General features: G+C 30.6%; 1 protein-coding gene across 2 annotated transcripts in view; it reads right to left on the bottom strand.

Moving 5' to 3' along the window:
* LOC106457688 overlaps positions 1–11,992 on the bottom strand; it is a 35,630-nt gene extending 23,638 nt beyond the window's left edge. For both annotated transcript variants that reach the window (XM_013917128.2, XM_013917129.2), the window contains exons 1-2: positions 11,831–11,992; positions 5,446–6,549 (exon numbers count right to left, since the gene is read on the bottom strand). In XM_013917128.2, the coding sequence (XP_013772582.1) occupies positions 5,446–6,549; positions 11,831–11,983 (1,257 nt within the window). In that variant the 5' untranslated portion in view covers positions 11,984–11,992. The remainder of the gene's footprint in view (positions 1–5,445; positions 6,550–11,830) is intronic.
* Positions 11,993–12,833: the final 841 nt, after the last annotated feature.

Here is a 12,833-nt window from a genome sequence, read left to right as displayed (position 1 = left end):
GTGCTGCGTCATTCCCATGATACTTTAACAGGAGGATATCTCGGAATTAAGAAGACATTGAGTCACCTACGACAAACATTTTACTGGATAGGTATGAGGCAAGATGTGGAAGAATGGTGCAGGACATGCAGTACATGTAGTGTTAAAAGGGGACCGAAGCATAAGGGACGCCGACCTTATGAAGAGTTTCCTGTGAATGTGTCAGAGTTTTTGAAAATGTTATTGGAAAGGATGGATCATGTTCACCATCAAGTGCATTCAAACTTGAAAACGTCTGCTTATTATATGAAGCTATGTTATGATAAGAGATCTACTGAAGTCAGCTTTGAGCCAAGAGACAAGATGTGGTTGTATAATCCGAGGAAGATCAAAGGGAAGTCTCCTAAGTTGTCTTCTCCATTGGAAGGCCCATATGACATAGTGGATCGTCTCTGAGACGTGACTTTCAGGATAAAATATGGTTGGCGAGGTAAGCCAAAAGTGGTGCATGCCAACAGGCTTTGGCGTTATCACGGTCCAGGACATTTCAGTTCGGACGAAGTGAACAACAGAACAAATGACGCTGCTGAAGACGTGTCACCTGAAAAAGCCTCCTTTGAAGAAGAAACTCTACTCAGTTTTGAGAAGAGAAACGGTGAAGCTTTTGATGACGTTACTACCACTGATGTGACTGTTATCGACGGTAGGAGATTTCCTGATGAAGCAGATGAACCCCAAATGAAGCAGAAGCGAACGAGATGGAGACCAGTACGGAAGAAGATACGTCCCGTAAAATTAAGAGACTTTGTTGAATTGTAATTTTGTGTTTGTAATTCTGTACATTTAATTAAGTTATTGTTAATTGTTTAATGTAAGTGGCTATTGTTCGGGACGAACAATACTAAAGAGGGGCAGTGTTGCGTCAGCGAAGTCACGTGACTAATATCACGCCACGTCCTTCTCGAACCTTCGTGAATTGTCGGGACACTACTAGATTGGGGATAGTCTTGTATATGTAAGACGATCACAAAGTGATGTCAACAATGTGTAATTGAACTAAATATTGTTGAGTCGACCACGTGCGGCGTGTGTTGATAATCAAAGCGTTTGTTATAGCGCGACTGTTGAAATTAAGTTTATCGCCAAGGTATATTGAGAAAGAATAAACCATTTTTTTTTTAGAAAGGACTTGTGTCGCTAAAGTTTCGTCGGAACGAATTTACGGAAAATTAACTAACGAACGGAGACGTAACAAAATGTTATATGTAATGTAGTAATTGACATAATACACGGTTAACAATAGAATTTTATATGTGATGTAGTAATTGATATAATACATGGACATACATTATAATTTTATGTGTGTTGTAGTAATAGATATAATGAATGGACACACATTAAAATGTTATATGTGTTGTTGTAATTGATATAATACATCGACATAAATTAGAATATTATATGGGTTCTAGAAATGGATATAATACATGGATACTCAAGAATGCTTTATGAGCTCCAGTAATTGATATAATACATGGACATCCATTAGAATGTTATATGTGATGTAGTAATTGATATAATACAACGACATACATTAGAATGATACATATGTTGTAGTAATTGATATAATACATGGACTTACATTAGAATGTTATATAACCTATAGTAATTGATATAATACATGGACATACAATAGAATCGTATATGTGATGTAGTAATTGATATAATACATGAACACATTAGAATGTTATATGTGTTCTAGTAATTGACTCATTGCATTTCATATATTAGAATGTTATATGTGATGTAGTAATTGACATAATACATGGACACCCATTAGAATGTTATATAACCTATAGTAATTGATATAATACATGGATATACATTACAATCTTATATATATTGTAGTAATTGATATAATACATGGACATACATTACAATGTTATTTGTCATGTAGTAATTGATATAATTCAAGGATAATATGAATTCTTGTAATTGATATAATACACCCACACCCATTAGAATGTTATATGTGTTATAGTGATTGATATAATACATGCATATAAATTAGAATGTTATATGTGATGTAGTAAATGGTATATCACATGAACATACATTATAATGTTATGTGTTTTCTAGTAATTTATATAATACATCGATACACATAAGAGTGTTATAAGTGTTCTAGTAATTGATATAATACATGCACACACATTATAATGTTATATGTGTTACAGTAATTGATACAACACATGGACACATATTATAATGTATTATGTGATGTAGTAATTGATATAATACATGGACACTCATTGTAATATTATATGTGTTCTAGTAATTGGTATAATACATGCATACAAATTATATAGTGATATAGTAATTTATATAGTACATGGACATACAATACAATGTTATATGTGTCCTAGTAATAAATATAATACATGGTTTCAGAAAAGAATTTTTAATGTGGTCTTGTAATTGATATAATACATGTACACACATAATAATGTTAGAGTAATTGATACAATACATGGACATATATTATAATGTTTTATTTGATGTAGTAATTGATATAGTACATGGACACACATTATAACGTTATATGTATTGTAGTAATTGATATAATACATGGATATTCATTACAATGTTGTATGTGTTGTAGTAATTGATATAATACACCGACATACATTACAATGTTATATGTGATGGAGTAACTGATATGATACATGGACATACATTACAATGTTATATATGTTGTAGTAATTGATATAATACACGAACTCACATTATAATGTTATATGAGTTCTAGTAATTGATATAATACATGGACATACATTATAATGTTATATATGTTCTAGTAATTGATATATTACATGGACACAAAACAGAACGTTATATGTGTTCTAGTAATTGATATAATACAAAGACATACATTATAATGTTATATATGATCTAGTAATTGATATATTACATGTTAAACACAAGAGAATGTTATATGTGTCCTAGTAATTGATATAATACACGGACGTACATTATAATGTTATATGTGTTATAGTAATTGATACAATACACTGACATATATTACAATGTTATAATTTATGTAGTAATTGATATAATACATTGACACACATTATAATGTTATATGTGTTGTAGTAATTGATATAATACATGGATAGTCATTGCAATGTTTTATGTGTTGTAGTGATTGATATGATACATTAAAACACAGTAGAATATTATATGCGTTATAGTAATTGAACACACGTTATAATGTTATATGTGATGTTGTAATTTATATAATACATGGACATACATTATAATGTTATATGTGTTGTAGTAATTGATATAATACACTGATATATATTATAAAGTTATATGTGATGTAGTAATTTATATAGTACATGAACATACATTAGAATGTTACATGACTTCTTGTAAATGATATAATACATGCACACACATTTAAATGTTATACGTGTACTAGTAATTGATATAATACATGGACATACATAATAATGTTATATGTGATGTAGTAATTGATATAATACTTGGACATACATTACAATGTTATAGGTGTTGCAGTAATTGATATAATACACGGATTCACATTATAATGTTATATGTGTTGTAGTAACTGATATAATACATGGATGTATACATTGAATTCTTGTATGTGTTATAGTAAATGATACAATACATGGATATATATTATAATGTTATATGTGATGTAGTAATTGATATAATACATGGACATACATTATTTATATTAAAGTTTTCTTCATTACCCATTCAAGCCGTCTCCAGCCATTATTAGTCTCAAAGTGGGTTCCTCGTCATCGAATTTGAATTCATCACGGTGATTAATGGAGGTTGTTCAAGTCTAAACGTTTATCTTTGTTATTCCATGTATAACCTTTTAAGTACGTTCTCTCACCAATCCACTACCATAAACCAATCATACCGTGAAACTATCTTCAAATTAAGTAACCTGAATATAAAAATCATCGAAAAGAGAAACGATATTTCCTTCCTAAGACAGTGCCGCTCTTAAAAGCTAATTCCTAAATTTGTGAAGGTCAAGTTATCGAAAAACTTAAACCAGTTTTCAAGTATTATCCAAAACATGCAGAAAAAACTCCTAAAAGCAACCCTGAATTCCAAATATCAAGAACTGGACTATTTACAAAAACTCAAACAGAAATTAGACCACCGACTAGCCTGCTACTTCAAACCAGATGATTACGGCAATATACAACGCGCTATCAACCAAAACAACTCATTGCTGAATCAAGAAAAGAAGTCTACACACAATAAGAAACTAGATCAACTAAGGAAACTACAACAACGTGAAATAAAACACAACAATACAGCTCAGCCTAACCTTGTAGATCGGACTGGATACTCAACGACACAGAACCTCAACTTTTAAAGAAAGGCCTCAACTTTGCCGTCAACCACAAAACAACTCCATGCCTAGAGTTCAAGGCGTGTCTAGAAGACCTAGCCAGAAGACTCGTGACCAGCTACATAAAAGAACAAAAGACCACCTCTACCTCAAACATCTTTCAACTACAGAAAGAAGAAATCCATGACATCAACCAACAGACTTTTATCACAGGTAACTACAACAAAATGTGGTTTCCCGAAGTTCCCAAAAACTGTATTTTAAATAACTTTTTCAAAGAATTCTCAAACAAGACCGTTAATATAGTCAACCAATCCCGTAAACTGAAAAGTAACCTCACAAGTAAAGAAATAAAATCCATTTCTAATCTTAAACAGGACACTAACATTAAAATTCTAAAAGCTGATAAAGGCAACACCACTGTCATCATGAACAATTCAGAATACATCGACAAAATGAACGACATCCTTTCCGATAAAAATAAATTCAAAGTCATCCCAAACAACCCAACAAACACACACGAAAAACAATTAAACAAAACTTTATTACAAATGAAAAAATATAATTTAATTACTGACGATCTTTATTTTTATCTACGTAAAACTGATTCACGCATACCACAACTCTACCGGACAGTATAGGTCGTAGGGGGCAGTCCTGTTTGTGTGGTTTAGGAATGCCACTTATGATTCATTCAACTACAATCTCGGCAAATACATAGCCTGGGCTCTCACATAGGGTACCTGATGATGACAAAACCTTGTCGAAACGTTGTACATTTGCTGTTATGTTAAACTTATATTAAAGTTTTTCTTCATTACCCATTCACGCCATCTTCAGCCATTATTACTCTCAAAGTGGGTTCCTCGTCATCGAATAGGTAAAAAGTTATTATTAGGGTCTTATGCTAGAACACAAATGTTACCTGCAATTTTTGAAGGAAATTAATTTCTAAAATAGAACAATTTATTTAACTAAGACTTCAAAATTGTTAATATTGCTTGATTTTTACAATACCTTAAATACTGCACTGCAAGAAATTGGTGCTAAAATCAGTTTCTCACCTTACGGGGCATCGCTGTGTTGTCATCAACTTCAACTTCACCAGGTCGAATATCATCCCCATCACCATCACTTTTACGTCTACTATAGCGACTATCAGATGACAAAGGAAATGCTTTAAGAAAAGGGGATTTTTCATTTATTGGTTCCTCCATACTCTTACTTTTTCTAATCTCCTTCATTTCAAATTCTTCTGGACAATTGTTCATGTTTCTAAGGTCTTCCTCCCTAAAGTCTGAAGGATTGACACGGGTAACAAGATCTGACACTTTTTCTATTTTGTCTTGGTTGTCAACTAATAAAGAATGATCACAGGTTTTATTTCTGACGGTCAAATGGGAACTATCAAGATGATTGGACAAACCATCAAGTACGAGACTAGAAAGATCACTTTGATTGGAAGGAATATGCACAGACCTTTTATTTGTGACTGCAGAACTGTCTGTTTTTCTTAATGAATAGCTCTTATCAGCCATAGTGTCTACACTAGATGATATATGTTTTAATGATAAATCACTTGTCCTAGTAATATGAAGACTGTTGTCTTTAAGAAATCTAACTTCTGAAGGAGAGTCTGAGAGAGACTTGGCACGTTCTGCTCTAAGACCTTTACCTCCCTTCCCCTTCCCTGATGACCTCATCATATCAAATGGATCAGACCTGGCAGCAGTTAAATCTAGTGAAGACTGAGATTTACGTTGTTTTGATGCTGCTGTAACAATACCTTTCACATTACAGTCTTCTCTGTTTCGTCCCGACAAACCAGATCTTTTTCGACCAACAATATCACCCACTCTGGTAACAGTACCCCAGACACTAGAGTTACATGAAAGGAACTCATTCATACAAACATCCCTACTTTTAGAAGCTGTCCCATTAAGTCCACTTCGTGGCTGTCGGTTCCGAGTCCCACCTGACACATCTGGTTTAAGAGAAGAATGCTGGTTAACATCTTTACATAGTTCTGCGTGTTCTTCTTTTAACTTTTGAAGTAAGTAGCTGTCCTCACTACTGGGTCTATTAAAAGTTACTGCTTCTTCTAACAGCTTTTGCAACTCATCCTCTGGTAATTCAGCTAAAGCAGCATCTGTTTCTTTATTTGATTTCTGAAAAAATAATGTATGATTATAGAAACATTTTAGGCTTTTATACCTATTTAGCCTGAAGTTCATATACATGTAAAAAATAAGTTTTTATTTTAAGGAACAGCTCTTTTGAATCAAGTTCTCTAAATGGTTTTACTTCTTAAAGGTTTATAACTTAACTTATATTCACTAATACGTTTTGCTAATATTAAAAACATTATTAATTCAAATTGTATTTAAAGATTTGCATATAAATATAATTAATTATTCTGTACAGAAACAATGTTCAAAATATTTTCACATAAAACAACAAAATGTTCCACTTTAATAACCACTGTTCTCAATCAACGAATAATTTTTCAGGCAAATTTCAAAATGCAGTGTTCACAAAATGTACAATTTCAGGCCTGTCACTAAAAGAATTACTAGATAAAGCCCTGGAATAATACTGTTTTGTGTAAAGTTTTTTTCTTTTAAAATATATAAACTTTGTACAGTACTTGCTCAGTGAGTCATGAATTACGAATAGGTGGGCTTTTATTTACAGATTTGTGTTCAATGATGGTTATGGAAAATGAATAAAGATCGTACATTTGATCTTGCAAGAAGTATGAGTATCTTCTTTATGTCACTTATTTTATCACCCTAGTTCCTTTATACTTACCAGCATGATTTTTGTTTCTGCTGAAATCAAACTCGAAGTGGCTCTTTCAAATAAACTTACTAAGGATCAAAGTTAATGCAACATGTAATATGCACTCTGCTTACACAGTTGATCATGTACAGTTTCCAGAGAAACGAAAGTAGTTCACATTCCCTTATTTTGAAATAAAATTCAGTTACCATTAAGAAATGGTTGTAACTGTGTGTGTATATTGGTCATAAAATAACATCTTTCAGAATGCTAATGCATAAACTTTTCAAACTTAGAAACTTTAATATATACTGTTGAAAGTAATAATTAAACAAAATGCTTCTCATCAAATTTTTCTATTCATCACAAATCATCAATTACTCTTATAGTAAAACCATGACAATTATTTAACTAGTTTTGTGATCAAGTTTCTTACTCATGTAATGCTTTAAAAATTATTCAATAGACACTTTTATTCTTATACAAGTTTCTGTATAATTGAGTTTTACACATTTTAATTGATTGAAAGAAAATTGGGAGGGTTTATGATACACTGTAGGAAAACTTATGATTATCTAACACTTCAAAATAAATGTGAATATATAATTGTACTTACAATATTCAGAAAATGGTTTGTCAAAACACAAATTCAATCAATTACAATAAACACTGTAGAAAAATTATATCTATTCTGGTTATGTAACTGGTAATGAAATTGAAAATATGTATTCATAGAACACAAGTCAAACTGTGATCTAATGATACATAATTATTCACAACCCACTGACAACAATGATGGGAGTGCCCATTTTCCAGTCTAATGTTTTTTAACATAACATTGATTTTTTTAAGGGAGGGGAATAATAGCTTAGAAAAATTAACCCTATCATTATTAATGAGACCTTTCATGTTTCAATTGCATGCCTCAATAACAATTTTCAAAATTTAAGAAAATAACAATAATCTTAACTCTATTTTAGCACTTTTTAACTTAGATCTTATATTTTGTCATTTTGCATAATATTTACTCAATGTAATTTGTAAAGAAAAATGGAAAAAATGTTCCTACTTACATTTCTCTATAGCTTCAAGGAATTTTGCCTATGAACAACACAATTACCAATTTCTTTAGAATATTTCTGTCCATCCCAAATCATTTGTTTGTATTTGCTTAGAAAATATCATCCCCTTGAGATTATAGCTATCCAAGTTTTGTTTCTCACATGATTTTCCTTCTCTTTAACTGATTTTATTAGTACAGCCTCCTGTCTCACCCTTTATGATCTAACAGTACGTGCTATGAACAACTATTAATGAAGCTCGGCTATTAAAATAACTACAGATAAAATGGCACGAGAAGTAATTTATGGTTTTGTTGGAAACTATTACCCAGAGCTACTACAAGGAATAACAATGGAATTTAATGAGAAACTTAGAAGACTTAAGAACAAACCACACACTTAGGATTTTTTTTTATAATTTCTTTAGATGTTATTTTTCTTTACTGAAACTGTTTTTATATTAGGTTTGTTTAAAAGCTACAGAAGTTTTCTGCTATGACAAGACATCAGTTAAGCTTAATAAGGTTTAGCGAGTATGGTAGACAATGACAAAATATTCTGATGACTCAAATCCTTATTTATTGAATATGAAACAATGCATATAGATAAAAGGTCGCTAATAATTACTGGTCAGTTCATGCAGTATTTTCCATGATTTACAGCCAGATTTACATTTATTCAAAAGGAAATATCTCTGAAAGTTTTTCAAAAAAAAAGTGCCTCATAACAAAATTGAAAACTTGAAAATATAAGAAATGATAGTAAAAGCTAAATTTTCATGGGCTGAAAATAGCAGTAAGCATGTGCAGGTCAAGGACCTTCCAAATAACAGTTTATCAGGTCTGAAGACAAAATGTAGTATCCATATGAAACAAACAGATAACAGTTTTGAAAAATAATATGCAATCATAAATGCAACATAATCAACTTTTAATTTTCTTCCCAAACTTTCAAACATTAGTATTTATTAATATCGGGTTTAGTATTTCTATAAAATTTTTCATATTTTTTGTCCTTGGCTGATCTACAGCCACTCTCATTTCTTCTTTCATTTGGCCATTTGACACCAATAGCTACAACATCAGATTTACTTTTAGGCACAAACCATACTTATATCTTGGCCACAATTGTTCGCAATCATTCTTCTGGAACTACATGTAAATGACTTACTGAAAATAAAGTTTATTTCAAAAGCTTTCATGCATTTAGAAAATGTCAAGGTTTTTACTTCATCAGCCTTGAATAAAAAGGTGGTTAAAAATATATAGAAAAAAATGCAATTGCAATGTTGTTGTCTAAATATTGAGGCTTGCTTTTTAAAATTTTTTATCATGAACTGATGAAGGAATAAATAGTGAATGGAATTTACAAAACAGACTGAATTATAGGGTAATGGAGATGGCAAACATAATCTACTGATTATAACAAATGGGTGTAATTATCATTAGATTTCAAAGGTCTGGTGGATTGATCTGATAACAAGATCAGTTTGTCAGGGACCTCAGATTTGAACTATTTTCCAAATTATGTGCAATTGGCAAAGTATCAAAAGAAATGTGTTAATAAAAAATCAATCAAGTTGAAATTGACTGGATATAAAAAGTAGAACTTTCTGAACAACATTTAAAAATTTTTAATTTACATTTGTTCAAAAGGAAATATCTCTGAAAGTTTTTTAAAAAAAAAGTGCCTCATAACAAAATTGAAAACTTGAAAATATAAGAAATGATAGTAAAAACTAAATTACATAACAAGAATTTTTATAGCCAGACATAAATACTATTTCAAACCTTCAAAGGTATTATTCCAGTTCTCTCTCTCTGCTCAGCATTACTAAGTCTGACATGTGAAATAACGAGTTTTCAGATTACTCTATCTCATCTCACCTGTTCAACCTTAACAGCTCAAGTTGAGAAAACTAAGTTGTTTTCACAGTGAATTTTCTTAAAAGTGCATGGAGTTGTACAAACAACTTTGTTTTAAACCACTTCTATATTAACTGCTTTGTTTAATCTTTAACACGTAAAACAATACATATTGATATTTACATATTTTAAAATTTATGAAGCCTTGATATAAATAAATGAAAAAGTATGGGCTTTCATATTCAATATGATTATTGTACTATTTTTAGTACTTTTAATACATTTACAATGTTGCTGTATACTAGATGTTATCTTCATTATTAGGTTGTACATATCACAGCATTTCAGTACTCTAGTAAATAACAATCAATTATTTCATCATACACAAGTATTTCTACAAAAAAATATACTTATTTTTCATAACTTAAGCTTCAGTAATGTATGATATATTATTCTATAAATTTCAATTAATCAAAATGCATATATTATCTTTACTTACAAGTTACATAACACTAGACTATATTACATTTCATCATTAAACCTTAGACTTGCAAACTACAAAACACAAAATGATTATACATGTTATCTTAGTTAGTCAATACATCTTGTTGTGGTTATTTTACACAATTTTTACTTTTTGATAATACATAATTTACTACTCACTCTTCAATAATGTTCTTTACAGATTTTTACATGTTATGAAAATTTGATAAAATTTGTCAACTTTTCATATATCTTCTATCAGGCCACTATCATTTCCAATTATGCTATATCTAACATGTTAAAACTGAACTTCTCTTTAATAAGCATCTAAATAATAATAATACTTCACAGTAAATTAATATATAACCAAAAAAATTTGATAATGATATGATTATGTGACCTAGAAAGACCTAATACTGAGTAATAGTAACCATAATGCCAAGCAATGGCAAATACATATTTGAAGTTATTTTTTATAAATCAACTATTCTAGAATTTAATAAATTTTTTGTTTTTTCTTATTAAGCACAAAGCCACACAATAGGCCATCTGTACTGTACCATCTACAGGTACTGAAATCCAATTTATAGCATTATAAATCCTAAATTACTGTTAGTGTTACGCCACAAGGAGGCCAGTCAATAAAGTATATAAAGCTAATGTTAATAAATCAAATTTGCCAACAGTAATGAATTCCTTACGTGATAATAAACTAATTACTGTTAATAACACAAACACTACAAAAATGAGAGCAGCATAACCCTTTTTCACTCAACTCATTTGAATATTTTTAGCATTTTATAGTATACTACAATTAACTGTTTCTTTCAATAACTAACAACTTACAATCACAGTCGAATTTACATTTTAACTAGATTACTCACGTACTGGTACTAGATAGATTACCTAGTTACACTTTACTAGCAGTATTACTTTTAGTAACACTAATAATAATGCAGAAGTATTAAACTAATAATTGAGACAATAACTTTGAATAAGATAAGAGTTGTTTTTCGCATGATAATGAGTACGCTGAGACTATTCCGTGAAAGGAAAATAAATAATAAATCGTGAAATAAAACATACAAAATGCCACAACATTTATAGTTCAGGAATATTATTACACCTGAATTAGGACATTCAGGCCTATGATTACGAATATGAGCCAACAGAAATATATAGTATCTCTTAAGTTTTAGTTTTACGGTTACCCTACCTAGGCCTATTTCTTCTAACCTTAGAATTATACATAGACACACCTTATCATGATCTTGATTTTTAGACATCAAACATGTGGGACTGACATTTGCTACAGGACCCTTTATAAGTGAAAGAAAATTAAACTGTGACTGAGAAGTACAATTTTCGTCTGAAACTTTCTCCTCTGCATCTTGATCACAACATGCTGCCATCTTGAAAACGCGTGACTAACGTGAATTTTGATTGGTTAGGGTAGTTGCGCAAAGTAAAAAGATATCCACAATCCACATTGATTACTTACTATTACTATTAGAGGAACTATGATCATGTACTTGTACCAAAGGGAAAGAGCCGAATAATAAAAAATATATAAAAAAACGGAAATTATCGCAGTATGATTACTAATAATAGATGTGCACCTAATCACTTGCATAGAAGGTAGAAGTGTATCACGTTTTCTGTTCTATGAAATTTTTAAGTTTTTTTTTTTCTTCAATTACCATTCTCTTTCAGCATACAAAATTTTAATATACATCATATTTATTTGTTTTTTTTCATATTTTTTATCCTAAACAAACATTTTTCGGTTTATTTATAATGAAATGAATGGTTTGAGAGTTGAGACACATAGATGCAGAATGTGAATGCATGTGTCGTCCTTTTGGATTCCAAGTACGTATATTTTTTCATGTTTGACACTATGTTGCAATAAAAGGTTATTTTTCAAGTTAATGCTCGACAGCTGTGTCACATACAACGTCAAAAGTTGAGCAGTGAGTTGTATGATTCACGAGATTACTAGATCTCCTGTAACACTGATGAGCAATTACGAAGTTGTGAAAACACTTCCTAACCTTTTAATACAGAATTTTAAGTTGTTTTTTTTTAAATAAATAAAGATACCATCTACGTTAAAATAGCAATTATACTTAAAAGGTGAAAATGTTTTAAAATGTTGATGACTGAAGCAGTGACGTAACTACAAAAGATGCCCCCTCCCACTCGTCATCATCGTCGGAACTTAGGTCTTGAAGATCTGGGAGAGTCAGGTACTAAATACAC

Source organism: Limulus polyphemus, unplaced genomic scaffold (assembly GCF_000517525.1).
Source record: "Limulus polyphemus unplaced genomic scaffold, Limulus_polyphemus-2.1.2 Scaffold361, whole genome shotgun sequence".
Lineage (NCBI taxonomy): Eukaryota > Metazoa > Arthropoda > Merostomata > Xiphosura > Limulidae > Limulus > Limulus polyphemus.
The sequence above is the reverse complement of the archived record's forward strand: the minus strand, read 5'-3'. Positions and strand labels throughout refer to the sequence as shown.